Below are 14872 nucleotides of genomic sequence, written 5' to 3'. Positions count from 1 at the left end.
GAACTCAACATAAGATGATGATGATGATGGTGGTTATATATATATCAGACTGGACTGGCTCTTGTGCGGGTGGCACATAAAATACACCATTCTGAGCGTGGCCGTTGCCAGTACCGCCTGACTGGCCTTCGTAGGATTTTCGAGCGAGATCGTTGCCAGTGCCCCTGGACTGGCTCTTGTGCGGGTGGCACATAAAATACACCATTCTGAGCGTGGCCGTTGCCAGTACCGCCTGACTGGCCTTCGTAGGATTTTCGAGCGAGATCGTTGCCAGTGCCTCTGGACTGGCTCTTGTGCGGGTGGCACATAAAATACACCATTCTGAGCGTGGCCGTTGCCAGTACCGCCTGACTGGCCTTCGTAGGATTTTTGAGCGAGATCGTTGCCAGTGCCTCTGGACTGGCTCTTGTGCGGGTGGCACATAAAATACACCATTCTGAGCGTGGCCGTTGCCAGTACCGCCTGACTGGCCTTCGTAGGATTTTCGAGCGAGATCGTTGCCAGTGCCCCTGGACTGGCTCTTGTGCGGGTGGCACATAAAATACACCATTCTGAGCGTGGCCGTTGCCAGTACCGCCTGACTGGCCTTCGTAGGATTTTCGAGCGAGATCGTTGCCAGTGCCTCTGGACTGGCTCTTGTGCGGGTGGCACATAAAATACACCATTCTGAGCGTGGCCGTTGCCAGTACCGCCTGACTGGCCTTCGTAGGATTTTTGAGCGAGATCGTTGCCAGTGCCTCTGGACTGGCTCTTGTGCGGGTGGCACATAAAATACACCATTCTGAGCGTGGCCGTTGCCAGTACCGCCTGACTGGCCTTCGTAGGATTTTCGAGCGAGATCGTTGCCAGTGCCCCTGGACTGGCTCTTGTGCGGGTGGCACATAAAATACACCATTCTGAGCGTGGCCGTTGCCAGTACCGCCTGACTGGCCTTCGTAGGATTTTCGAGCGAGATCGTTGCCAGTGCCCCTGGACTGGCTCTTGTGCGGGTGGCACATAAAATACACCATTCTGAGCGTGGCCGTTGCCAGTACCGCCTGACTGGCCTTCGTGCGGGTGGCACGTAAAAGCACCCACTACACTCTTGGAGTGGTTGGCGTTAGGAAGGGCATCCAGCTGTAGAAACTCTGCCAAATCAGATTGGAGCCTGGTGTAGCCATCTGGTTTCACCAGTCCTCAGTCAAATCGTCCAACCCATGCTAGCATGGAAAGCGGACGTTAAACGACGATGATGATGATGATGATACGTACCTAGAGTGCCTATTTCTTCTGCGAGGGTTGTTTTCAATTCAGAAACCTGAGCATATTTGGCAGCAATCTGCTGTTTTAGATCTTCAAACTTTGGTCTTATCCCCAAGTTGTATTCAGCCAAGCTTTTGTTGCTGGCGAGCATCACATCTCGTTCTTGCTGGATGTTCTTCACCTTGGAAAAAAATCAAAAGATAAATGAATAAATAAATAAAATGATAAGATGACAACGTTTCCCTAAAAGAAACGGAAAATTTTCAAAATACAAAGACCTGGAAATAGAATTAACTCGAATGTGGAATCTAAAAACAGAAACAATTTCTATCATAGTAGGTGCCTTAGGTATAATAAAAAAAATATTCAGACAAATACATAACAAAAACACCAGGACTTACAAATATATATAACATACAGAAAATTGCACTACTGGGCACTGCACACATCCTACGCAAAACACTTTCAATACAGTAACCATAAGAGCATCACAGCAAACCACAGCACACACCCAAGGCGCACAGAGCTGCGCTCGGTAGTGAAGTGAAAGCACGTTATAAAAATAAAACTACTGAATAATAATAATAATAATAATCCTTTCTACTCTCGGCACAAGGCTTGAAATTTTGGGGGAGGGGTAAGTCAATTACATCGACCCCCAGTGTTTCACTGGTACTTTATTTATTGACCCCGAAAGGATGAAAGACAAAGTCAACCTTGGTGGAATTTGAACTCAGAACATAAGGACGGATAAAATACCACTAAGCATTTTGCTCGGTGGGCTAATGATCCTGTCAACTCACTGCCTTATGGTTTTGAATCTGGGCACAGGGCTACCAATTTTGGTAGAAGGGGTCTGATTAATTACACTGATCCCAGTTCTTAACTGATACCTTATTTTATCAACCCCAAAAAGATGAAAGGCAAAGACTGACATCAGTAGGATTTGAATTCAAAACATAGAGCCAGAAAAACACATCAGATGTAGAAATCCTGGTTTCATGAGAGTAAAACCGTTGTGTGGATGTTAAAGCATTTCTCTGTCTCATTATCTGAATTTTATATATATATATATATATATATAAAATCACGGGGATGTGAGTTCGAGTCCACAGCTAGCCACCTACACTTTTCTCTGCAAAATAGGGGTAGTTTATCCTGTTCAGGCTATATTATTAGCATTATTCTGCGATTGAGAATTTAAAAATCACTTCTTTAACTTTCTAAGACATCTCAACGCTTTTAGAAAAAGGCAAACTTCGTTTGTTTATTTACGTTTGTCGTAATTTGAATTTAACATATATATATATATATATATATATATACAGGGTGGCCCAAAAGTATCACGTAGACACTTTAAATTTCTTTTAAAATATTTTATTACAATTTAAATTTCCATCTTACAAACTGAAAAGGGAGTTTGACAAAATTAACTAAATTGACATAGAATAATGGTTTCATATTTTTTTTTTATAATTAAGATCTAAACTGTTAATATATGAATGTGAACGGGATAGTTGAATAACTGTAAACCTACTTTTAGGCCACCCTATATAAGAGTGTATATTATATATATATACACACGCACACACACACACACACACAATACCTGTGAAAGACTCTCGATAAACTCATCAACTTTGGCGCTGTCTCTCAGCATGAGGTTCAGGTCGTCGTTGTCCATCGAGTGAATAACAGCAAACGCCTCGTTTTCGTCTGGAACCAGACGCAGTGCATGGTTTGAGGTGATGGTTGAAGAATTGTAGGCCTCTATTGAACCAGTCCGCGATCCTATGCGTGGCTGCACATCAGCCAACGTCCCGTAACCGGGCTGGCTATAATTTGTATAATTCATTTAGATGTAGAGCTAAATATTAACTGAAGCTGAAATAGAAAAAAAAAAGAAATTAGATTTTTAACTCTCTTCTGACCATATTTCTAACGAAATGATCGTAGAAAATCATCGACCTGTATTATTATTTTTTTTATATACTTTGCATATTGTTTTGGCTTTAAAATTAAAAAAAATTTAAAACAATTAAATATTGATTTCAGCAATCTTTTGGAGAAAGTACATCAAAACTGAAAGTATCTGTTTGGCAATTTCTGTCAAAAAACAGAAATTTATTTCTTTAATTTTGTTTTCACCTGAATAGCTTGTGTGTGTATGTGTGTGCATTTGTGTATGTAAGTATATGTGTGTTTATGTGTATTCTTGTATGACACACAAAAAAAAAAATAATAATACACAAACATAAGCGATTCAGCTGAAAAAAATTCAAGACATAAAAAAAATTTACGGAAATTACCGAACAAATACTTTTAGTTTTGATATAATTTCTGCGAAATCGCCTTGATTTCTTAATTAGACACTAAGTGCCAAAAGTGTTAAGAATGGCTACAGCAAATCTATGAATAAAAAGCGTTTTACCAGGACCATCCTAGCTGGTGTAATTTCGGGTATAGTTATGGCTGCTATTTCTGGCAAGCGGAGCGACCATGAGGAGTCCACAATTTCTAACTTCAATTACATTGAACCTTAGCAGTCAGTATATATATATATATATATATATATATATATATATATATATATATATATAGTTCAAAAAAACAACAAAGTGAGGACGTGATATGGATAGTATTATTGGACGCTCAGGAAAGGATTCTGAATCTCATGTTCAAAACACGTAACCAAAGACCCTTCTAAAGACGGTATGGTTAAAGAATATATATATATATATATATATATATATATATATACAGGACGTCACAAAACGTAAACAACATGAACTATGAAGACAAACTTGGGTATATATATATATATATCGAGAGAGAGAGAGAGAGAAATTAGGATTTAGGAGAGTTTAAAGTTACAAGGTAAAGATTGGACAAACATGTTTAAATCATTAAATGTTCAAAAGAAATTTCAAGGTGTTTCATAGGGGTAGATTAGTAATATATTTGTACCACAGATAAGCCAAAAATAGTCGAAACTGGTTTGGTATGTGACTAAATCTATTTAAAAACGACTACACGTTTTTTTTTTTTAGATTAGGGTACATTTTCAGATCCCTAAAACAAATTCTGCGATATTTATTTCTTGCGTGGGGATACAGGTCTTTCTATATACATATGTGTGTGTGTGTATATACATTTGAATTCCATTAGGAGCCAATTGTACCAAGAGGGAGGCCGTAGAACACAAACAGAGCTGGGTGATGTCTTCAAAAGGAATGAGAAGAATGTGAAACGAGGAATGTACGATCGTTGGCGATGCTACCATTCTTAGAAAATGGTTCCAACACAGGAAGACAAGCGTATATAAATAAATACGGGGCTGAGAGGAACCAATCGATGATATCGATCCAATCAGTAAGCTTTCACTTGTGCTCTTTTTACTGGCTTAAGTGATTGGACAGTGGTCATGCTGGAGCTCCACCTTCAAAGTTGGAGTCGATAAAATCGATACTTACTCTATCGATCTCTATTGCTTGAACTGCTATATAAAACAAACATAACGGGAGATTAAGATATAGTGCACCGGTTTTATAGACTGAAGACACACACACATATACGTGTGTAAAGTATTTCTGTCTGTAAATGTCAATATATAATGACATAAAAATAGATTGGGCCCATCTTATAGTTTAGATAGATATTCAGTTAGCATACTTATAGATAGATGAGTAGGGGTACACTTGCATAAGTATGTCTATATATGTATGTATAGTGTTTGAAGAGGTATTTATATATATATATATATATATATATATATATATATAGTTTTAGGGAAAAGAATCAAGGTTCATGAACTCATCGATGAAAATCCACTGTCACATATAGAAAAAATATATATTTATATATATTTTATACTGTGAAACTTAATTTAATTTAAATTTTTAATAAATTGATTTTAATTGAGTTTTTACCTGTAATTTTGGATTTTATCCCTAATATTATTATTATTATATATATATATATATTTATATACGAGTGTCTGTATGGGAGTGAGTGGTGTAAATATATTATGTATGTATGTATGTATATAATAAGGGAGATATGATGCAAAGAGCTTTATATGTGTGCGTCCATACATGTATACATATAAAGAGATAGATCCGTTTCCTGTTTAGTGTATAAACATATGTTTGTTTAACGCAAATGTAAATATATACATATATATATATATATATATATATATACACAAATACTTGATAATTATGACATACCTTTCGATAAGACGGACAAAGTGAGAAATCCTAAACAAACTCCCAGACAGAAATAACCGAAAACAATCTCGTTGTTTCTCGTTTTTTTTGACGTCGAATTACGCGAGATTTGTAGACGTCATCAGCTGCGAAATGTCAATATAGATATTTCACTCAACTAATGTCGTAAATGTTGGTTTACTACTGGAATGTTTTCGTATTTTAGGTCTTACGCAATCAGAGTAGTATTTTAAGTGGGAATGGGGTTAAATTATGACATTAAATTATAACATGTGACGTTTCGAACTTTATACATGAGGCAAACAAAAGTTTGTTATGTTCTGTGGCTGTGTGTCTAGTTTGCTTACCAGCCACATGGTTCTGGGTTCAGTCCCACTGCGTGGCACCTTGGGCAAATGTCTTCTACTATAGCCTCGGGCCGACCAAAGCCTTGTGAGTGGATTTGGTAGACGGAAACTGAAAGAAGCCCGTCGTATATATGTATATATACATATATATGTGTCCGTGTTTGTCCCCATAGCATTGCTTGACAACCGATGCTGGTGTGTTTATGTCCCCGTAACTTAGCGGTTCGGCATAAGAGACAGGTACTACTAAAGCAGCGCGGACCCGAACGCGCAGTCGCGCGTCCACGCTAGCTAGTCGTGAGTGGTCGATCCTAACCCGAACTCTATTCCTAAACACGTATTCATTTGCATACGCGGGTTAGGGATAGGGTTAGGATCGACCACTCAAGACTAGCTAGCGCGGACGCGTGACTGCGCGTTCGGGTCCGCGCTGCTTTAGTAGTACCTAAGAGACAGATAGAATAAGTACTAGGCTTACAAAGAATAAGTCCTGGGGTCGATTTGCTCGACTAAAGGCGGTGCTCCAGCATGACCGCAGTCAAATGACTGAAACAAGTAAAAGAGTAAATAGCAGACATAATTTACAGTAGTGTACGCCCAACATCGTTTCACCATAATAGTTGAAAATTACGATCATGACGGAAAAAAATTAATAAATTTTATTTTTCATTTTTTAGGAAGTTTTCAGTAATTTTTCGTCCCCTTCCGCCTTTGTTTCCTCATTAAGTTTCTTTAAAATACCTGTTTTTCAGTTAAATTTTCCAGAGATACATTTTCGAGGATTTAAATTATGTTCAAGGTTGTTGGGTGGATAAAAAGAAAAACTGAGCGTGAGAAGAGAGAGAAAGGGGGGGGGCTCAGCCAGACAGAGCAAAAGAGTGAGAGAGGGAAAGAAAGAGGAAGCGAGAGAGAAAACGAGAAACAGAGGGGGAAGAGAGAGAGTATCAACCAATCAGAGAAAGAGAAAGAGGAAACAAGAAACAGAGGGGGAAGAGGGAGAGGAGAAAAGAGAGAGTATCAGCCAATCAGAGAAAGAGAGAGAGAGAGTATCAGCGACCTAGAGAAAGAGAAAGAATATGAGAGAGAGATGAGAAAAGAGGAAGAGAGAGAGAGCCAAGCAGACAGAAAGAAAGATCTCATCAGAGTTTTGAGGGGGACGTCGGTGTTGCAGAAAGTGCGAGACGGCTGCAAAAGGTCAGGAGCCTCGAAGTGAAAATTAACCGGTGTAATAAGAAAATTGTGTTCCGGGTTTTACTTGTAAGACGTGTTGTAAGTGGCTGACTTTTGCTGTTTTTGTTTATATTTAACAGACACGGGTTTTAAATGTGGAGTAATTTTACCAGCACCTTTTCGGTTTACCAATCTTGAGTACTCCGACGTTCTAACGTCTTAGCCTATAAATTAGACATCTCTGTGTTTATATTGCTTTATATATATATATATATACACACACACGAGCCTACGTTTCTCTAGATACATACTTATTCTATCTTGGTCTAAACCACCCACACGATCTCAGTTCTTTAAATTAACTCGTCCACGGAGATGGCGGGAGAAATTGAAAAATCAGTTGAGTTTCTTGAAGCTCTGGTAAGTAAATATATTTCTTGTTATCTTATTAAAATATTCTTTATCTGTCTCTTAATGTAGCTTTCTTGATATTTTAAAAAAATATTACGTAAGTTTTAAATTTTAGATATGAATGCTTCAGAAAAAGACAACGGAATTGCTTCTATTTGGTGTATTTACATTAGATTCAGGCGTGGCTGTATTGTAGGAAGTTTGCTTTCAAACCACATGGTTCCTGGTTCAGTTTCACAGCTTGGCACTTTGGGCAAGTGTTGTCTGCTATAGCTGATCAAAGCTTTGTGAATGGATTTGGTAAACGAAAACTAAAAAGCCCTCATGTGTATGTGTGTGTACATGTACAAGTTTTGTACTTATTCTATCAGTTCTCCAATGCCAAACCGCCGTGCAAGGACGTGAACAAACCAACACCAGTTGTTTAGTGATGGTTTGGGATACAAACAAATATACGCATATACACAGCAGTTTTCCTCACAGTTTCCGTCCACCAAATCTACTCTCAATGTATTGGTCTATAGAAGACACTTGCCCAAGGTGTCATAATTACTTAATCAAAAATAGCAATCAATTTTCTTCTTTTTATTTTTGTTGCTTTCATTTTATTGGTTCTTCTAGTTCCAGAAAAGTGAATCTGATTTGAATCATATCGAGAGAAAACTGGAATTTGAGTTCCAAGATGGACTTTCTGTAAGTATACAGTTTTCCTTATTTATTGTATTTATTTTTGTTTCATTTCCTAAATGCAAGAAAAGACCTTACCCCTCCCCTTCTCTCTCTCTTACTGATATGACGTAATATGGCACATGTGTTTGTATATTGTTATTGTTATTATTCTTGTTGTTGTCCTCTTAGTTAACAAATAAACAGGTAAATTGACACAATACAATGTCTGCAAGTTGATGAATACCACCTATTAATCCCCTCCATTTTCTTATTGCTATATAAATTAAGGGTAAAATTTCCTTTTACCTGCACCCATTTATTGCACTTTTAATTCTTTTTATGCAGTTCCTAATAATACCTAATTATAAATACATAATAGCATTTTCTGAACCCTAACCCTAATCCACCCAAGTAAAATAGGAATGAAAGGAGTCTACAGGTAAAAAATGATTGAATACCACAACCCTAAAAAATCAAATAGTCATGGGCACTACCCTTCCCTTTCTGATGACTAAGCAGTAGGGAAAAAAATTCAACATACCACTCTCGGCATATACACCATCATCATCATCATTTAACGTCTGCTTTCCATGCTGGTAAACAGACACTGCTTGTATGAGTGATGCTCATCTACAGCTATCACACATTGTCAAGATAGACATTAAAATGCATACATATTCATATATATGTAAGACAGGATTTTTTCAGTTTCCATCTATCCAACACACACACACACACACACAAGACTTTAGTTGGCCCAGGGCTATAGTAGAAGATACTAGCACACAAGGTGTGCCACACAATGGGACCAAACCTGAAACCAGGTGTTTGGGAAGCAAACTTTGTAACAACATAGTATATATAAAAAATGGCTTTCATTTATCTATTTATTTAATTTTTTTCTTTCTTTTAATTACAGAAGGAAGAAAACCCAGTTAGATTAATGAAGAAAGTGGCTGCAATTAAGAAAGAATTTCTTGAAGTTGTAGAAGAAACCAAAAAGTTACAAGATGCCCAGAAGGTTTCTTTCATTTTATTTTTTTTAATATTCAAGTCAAAGGTCATATTTATCCGCACTTAAACATGGTTGTTCTGTTGGAACAAACTATATATATATATATATATATATATATATATATATATATATCATCTACTGGGAAATAAATCCTTGCTACCTCCAGCACAGAGACTATCAGATCATATGATTTCGACCTTGTTTGGTCTTGTCAATGATAGATGCTTGACTGCTGCTAGAGGCTGCAGCAATTCATCTCCCCACCAGAGATATATAGATCGACAGTGCCAAAACAGGCACCAGTGTCCATCCTTGATAAGACCAAACAAGGTCGAAACCACATCTGGTGGTTTCGGCACAGCAGGTGGTGAGGATTTATCTTCTGCATTTTGCACCAATGAAGCCAATATGAGATTTTTTCTCATGGTATCTACCACAGTATAGTCTTTTCTGATACAACATCCATGTTTAGGTGGGGACAAATGTTACCTCTCAGTATTAATCCTGGTTTTGTTAATAACTATGGTGATAGAAGAATAATACACTTAGCTTTTCAGTGGAGGGAACAGAGGAATGATTACTATATATGGATGTTTCTTTGTAAATTAATTAAAATATTTTCTTTTTTAAAAACAATCCCCTAATCTGTTGATTATTCCAGGAGATTACCGATAATTTCCGTGAACAGTTGTCTGTTTTGATGCAGCTGAGAGAACATATAGACTGCAAGATCAGTAATCCAGTAAGTAATAAGAGAAGGTTTCTCTATTTTATTTTATCTTATCTTATTTTATTAACAAATCTTCAGTGGATCAACATCAACCCTTCAGTATTTATACCAGTCTTATCCAGCCCAAATATTCTAATTTTTTTTTTTTTTGTGTTCAGACTGGTTAGAATTAACCTCTCACCCTTACTTGACCATGTCATTCTAAAAATAAACAGTCACGTCATCAAAATCTTGAAGCTACGAGATAATACATTACATGATGACAGAGTAATCTGAATGCTAAAGGATTAAGAATCAGATTAAACCAGCCATACCTGGCTCAAATATTCTACCTGCCGTTTATTCAGACCAACCAAATCCAACCTCTCACACCTACCCTACAATGTCGTTCTAAAAATAAACAATCACATCATCAAAATTTTGAAGCTACAAGATAATGCATGATTAATTTAAAACAATGTGAATAAATAAGCTTTATATTTCACAAAGTATGCAATTTGTCTGCCTCAATCCAAGTCATTGGGCAGTTTCCTAAGACTACTTTGTACAATGTATTCATCTTTAAACATTTGGCATTTAAACTGTCATATCAGGACCAAACATTCTACTGGTTTTTATGTTCAAATTGGTTAGAATTAGCCTCTCACACCTACCCTTCGATGTAATTCCAAAAATATCGCGTCTTTGAAATCTCAAAGCTACAAAATATGCAGAATTAATTGACAATGATGTGGACAAATAAACATATTTGATAAACTAATCAGAATGTTGAAGGATTAAGAAAAAAAGACAGTGATGGTTACTCTGCCTTGGGTGACCTTTTCAAGAAGTCACAGTTTGCCTTGGACCGAGATATCTAGCACCTTGCTCTACTCAAGAAGACCTGTCCTCTACAGCAGATGTATTAATGTCACTCACCCTGATGAAGAGGACTGTCCAGCAACAGCCCTGTGCCACTGCTACATAAAAAGCACCCAGTACACTCTGTAAAGTGGTTGGCGTTAGGAAGGGTATCCAGCCATAGAAACCAAACCAAAACAGACTGGAACCTCGTGCAGCTCTTCTGCAATCCAGCTCTGATCAAATCGTCCAACCCATGCCAGCATGGAAAATAGACGTTAAAGAATGATGATGATGATGAATAAATCTTTGTTTTCTTTCTTTATTTAATTTGTTTAATTTTTTTTTTTTTTTTTCATATCCTGCCATGTTATAATTTCAGAAAAGAGAGCCATCTGTTGAAGTTCAGGCTTTGGAACAGCTTCTCGGTTTACCAATTTGTGCCCAAGTCACTAAATCTGAACCAGACCCGGTCAACACCATCGAAGAATCTCCACCAGAATGCGAAACTGAACTGAAACCAGCCAAGAAACCTAAGAAAAACCCACCAAAGACTGCCACTACTGAAGTAGATATGAAAGAATTCCTTACAGGTTTGGCTTTGCACATTCATTTATTTTACCCTCTTTCATTAACAAGCGCTGGTGCCACATAAAAGTGTCCATGCCTGTGCCATTAAGTGTCATGTGACAGCATCCACTCCGGTGACACGTAAAGGCCCTTATGCTGGTGTCACATTAAAAGCACCTAGTACACTCTGTAAAGCAGTTGGTATCAGAAAGAGCAACAAGCTGTAGAGACCATGGCGAAACAGACAAATTTGAGCCTGGGCAGCTCTCTAGCTGGCCTCGTGTCCAGACTCCATGCCTGATAGCCTCGTGCCCAGACTCCACACCTGTCCGGACAACACACCTACCCAAATACCTCTCCTACCCTAACTCAATAGTAGTGTTTAGAGGCTGTCATATTTGGTCAAGCTTGTGCTTACTGCCCCTTTATTTTACTTCCTTGACTCTTCTTCCCATTTACCTATGGAATTGATCTTTGATCATTTGGCTACATCAGTACTTACCTAACAAGTGCTTCTTTTGATTAATTACAGGTGTTGAAGAAACTAATCTATCCCCAGCTTCCAAACGAAAGGACACTGATGAATTCATTCCTTTGACGGTAGAGGAATTTGAGAAAGTTTCAACTTTAGTTCGAAGAAACATCAAATTGGGAGACGTAAATGCTGTGAGTATGAATTGTTTATAATAACTGTTTTCCATCCATTCACAGGTGTTTGTCATGGATGGAAAGGTATATTTCTTGAAGCAGTTTCAGACCATGACTGATCTTACAGGAGGACTTGCTTAACCCTTCAGCATTTAAACTGGCCATGTCTAGCCAAAATATCCTACCTGTTTTATGTTCAAACAAGCCAGATTTGGCTTCTCACGCCTACCCAATAATGTCATTAAAAAAATTAACGATCACATTGTTGAAATCTCAACACTATGAGATACTACATAATTAATTCAAAACAACATGCGAGATCGTTGCCAGTGCCGCCGGACTGGCTCCTGTGCAGGTGGCACATAAAATACACCATTTGAGCATGGCTGTTGCCAGTACCACCTGACCGGCCTTCGTGCCGGTGGCACGTAAAAGCACCCACTACACTCTCGGAGTGGTTGGCGTTAGGAAGGGCATCCAGCTGTAGAAACTCTGCCAGATCAGATTGGAGCCTGGTGCAGCCATCTGGCTCGCCGGTAATCAGTCAAACTGTCCAACCCATGCTAGCATGGAAAGTGGACATTAAATGACGATGATGATGATGATGAAGAAAATGGAAGGAGTTTCTATGTATGAATTTTGAATGTCTTTAAATAGAAACATCAGTACATAAATTTTTATCCACTTCCTTCATTTTCTTATATATACACCTGTCTTTTGTCTTTCTGTAAATTTCAACTATATATATATATATGTATACACACACACACACTGCTAGAACTAAGAAGCCTTTCTGTTGCTCCCTCTAATATAATTCTATGTTTTAAAATCCTTCAGTTTCATATTTATTTTTCTTTTGTCATCCAGTGTTACCATGCGCTTTGGCAGCATTTCAAAGTGGAGAAAAACACGTGAGTTTATTTTAGAAATAATTAATTGATTGATTGAGTGACTCATTGATTTTCAAAACATTTTTTGATACTTTTTTAATTATCAAGAAAGCGTAATGCTGAGATATGGTTGGCAAGAAGTGAAGTGATTGGCGCCAAGTATGGTCCAGTTCACTCATTTGTAGAAATGATTTGTGATGTCACTGGTGCCAAGCTGTATCGGCCTTTGCTTTTCCCTTGGATAACATTGGTAGCATGGAGAGATGTCGGTATGCATGGGCAACTGCTGGTCTTCCATAAACAACCTTGCCTGGACTTGTGCCTCAGAGGGGAACTTTCTAGGTGCAATTTCATTTATATATTTATAGCTTTATTCACTCTGAGATTTGCTGTTCCAAAAAGCAGAATTCTCGCTTATTCTCTCGAAGTTTATAAAATTTCTTCAGATGTCAACGAATATTACAGTAAATTAATTGTTAATTTTCTCTCTTTTCATCTCTTAACCATGGTGACTGCTGTTGCTGCTATCAACAATGATTATTGATCCTGTTGGTTCAGTCAAGCCCTGTCACCGAAGGACATGTATAATATGGGAATGCGAGTCAGTGGAGCGTCAGGTGAAGCCAAACTGAAGGTAAACAACAAAATATATTTTTCATTTTGTTTTGCTCTTTTTATATTATACATATATGTTTGTGTGTAGATGTTCTTGGGATCAGTCACACTGTATGGAATCTTGGACAAGTGTCTTTTACTATAGTTCCAGGCCAACCAAATCCTTGTGGGTGGACTAGGTAGCTGGACACTGAAAAAAGCCCCTGTATGTGTATTTTTCTCTTACTTGGCTTGACATCACATGATTGTTGTAAAACAAGTGTCACCCTCATATCAATCATTTCCAGTCTTCCTTGGAAGCATGCCCTGTCAAGGGGAAATATCTTGCTTGGAAACAAGTGAATGTTGATGATAGGAAGAGCATCCAGTCATAGATATGCTTCAATGTGTTCTTTCTGAACCATTCAAGCACGAAAAAGTAGATCTTTAAAATAATGACTATAATGGTGATAACAATAACATACAATCAATTTATTTTACTTTTTCTCTAGATTCTCCGAGCACTCAAGTTGCTGCACCTCTCTGCAAAAGGACACGCCAAACTTCTTTGATTCCTTAACAGTCAGACAGGCTGTAGATATAATCTGGAACAAGGAACCACCTAAACCTTTAACACAATGGAAACTTGAAAAAGTCTTCTCATACACACACTGGACCAGAAACTGAGATTCAACATGGGACCTTAGCTACAAAACCTTACAAAGCTGGTTCATCTCCTTTCTTTTCTTATTTAAATTTAATTTCCATTTTAGGGTTGTACGTTGACAACTTTTTAACACAGTTTCTTCTTATTAGTCTGTGAAATTCGCCAGTATAATCCGGGTTGGCCCTCGAAGCTTTCACAAATTCGTCAAATATTTGAAGTTGTCTTGTAAGTCAGTATTTTTATTTTATTTAGTTGTTTAGGTATTTATTTTTGCAAATTTCAGTTGTGAATCTACTAATATATATATATATATATATATATATATATATATATACCAGTTACTCATAGGCTTTTTCGTTTTGACATCACACACTCAGATTTATCTAATTCTGCAAGCCCCATTCCCAAAGAGATTGTTGCAAACTTTGGTCTTGTATATATACCTATACCATTTATAAATTATGACTACGATTCATATTTGTACCCAAAAAAAAAAAAAGACATCCGCTTCCATGCTGGGATATTTGGTCAAGTGCTTTTCAATCGATTAAATGTTCTTTTGAACAGAATCTGAGACTCCACGGCAACAAGAACTCAATGAATGGTACGAGCAATGACGACGAAGATGTATTTGAACAGTAAGCTAAATATTAGGTTGGTGCATAAGTATTGCGGCCATTTTTTTTCAACAAAAACAATAACAACATGTAACAACAACATCTTTAAATGATTATTCTGGAGCATATTCACCATCTACTTCAATTACTGCTTCCCATTTGCTTGGCAGACGGTCAGACCGTCATTTAAAGACATTTTTATTAAATATTATTTTTTTGTTGAAAAAAAAACT

The 14872-nt window shown here is 37.5% G+C and overlaps 2 protein-coding genes across 2 annotated transcripts in view; one reads left to right on the top strand and one right to left on the bottom strand.

Annotated features, from left to right (window-relative positions):
• Positions 1–6131, bottom strand: part of LOC149130928 (vacuolar protein sorting-associated protein 37B-like) — a 7291-nt gene extending 1160 nt beyond the window's left edge. The window contains exons 1-3 of the mRNA XM_089342635.1: positions 5472–6131; positions 2852–3126; positions 1252–1423 (exon numbers count right to left, since the gene is read on the bottom strand). Coding sequence (XP_089198761.1) covers positions 1252–1423; positions 2852–3097 — 418 coding nt within the window. The 5' untranslated portion in view covers positions 3098–3126; positions 5472–6131. The remainder of the gene's footprint in view (positions 1–1251; positions 1424–2851; positions 3127–5471) is intronic.
• Positions 6132–7087: 956 nt separating this feature from the next.
• LOC106868986 (SKA complex subunit 2) lies at positions 7088–14117 on the top strand. The gene is made up of 9 exons (XM_014914474.3): positions 7088–7408; positions 8021–8092; positions 8988–9089; positions 9745–9825; positions 11036–11246; positions 11756–11889; positions 12739–12782; positions 13320–13395; positions 13868–14117. Exons 1-9 carry the CDS (start codon positions 7364–7366, stop codon positions 13925–13927), a joined length of 825 nt encoding a protein of 274 aa, XP_014769960.1. The 5' UTR covers positions 7088–7363; the 3' UTR covers positions 13928–14117.
• Positions 14118–14872: the final 755 nt, after the last annotated feature.

Source organism: Octopus bimaculoides, chromosome 26 (assembly GCF_046866305.1).
Source record: "Octopus bimaculoides isolate indiv1 chromosome 26, ASM4686630v1, whole genome shotgun sequence".
NCBI lineage: Eukaryota > Metazoa > Mollusca > Cephalopoda > Octopoda > Octopodidae > Octopus > Octopus bimaculoides.
This window is presented reverse-complemented; position numbering and strand designations above follow the sequence as displayed.

Coding starts and splice junctions, on each gene's coding strand:
- LOC106868986 (XM_014914474.3), top strand. CDS start 7,364: ATGGCGGGAGAAATTGAAAAATCAGTTGAGTTTCTTGAAGCTCTG. Junction 7,409..8,020: donor TTGAGTTTCTTGAAGCTCTG/GTAAGTAAATAT, acceptor TGGTTCTTCTAG/TTCCAGAAAAGTGAATCTGA. Junction 8,093..8,987: donor AGTTCCAAGATGGACTTTCT/GTAAGTATACAG, acceptor TTTTAATTACAG/AAGGAAGAAAACCCAGTTAG.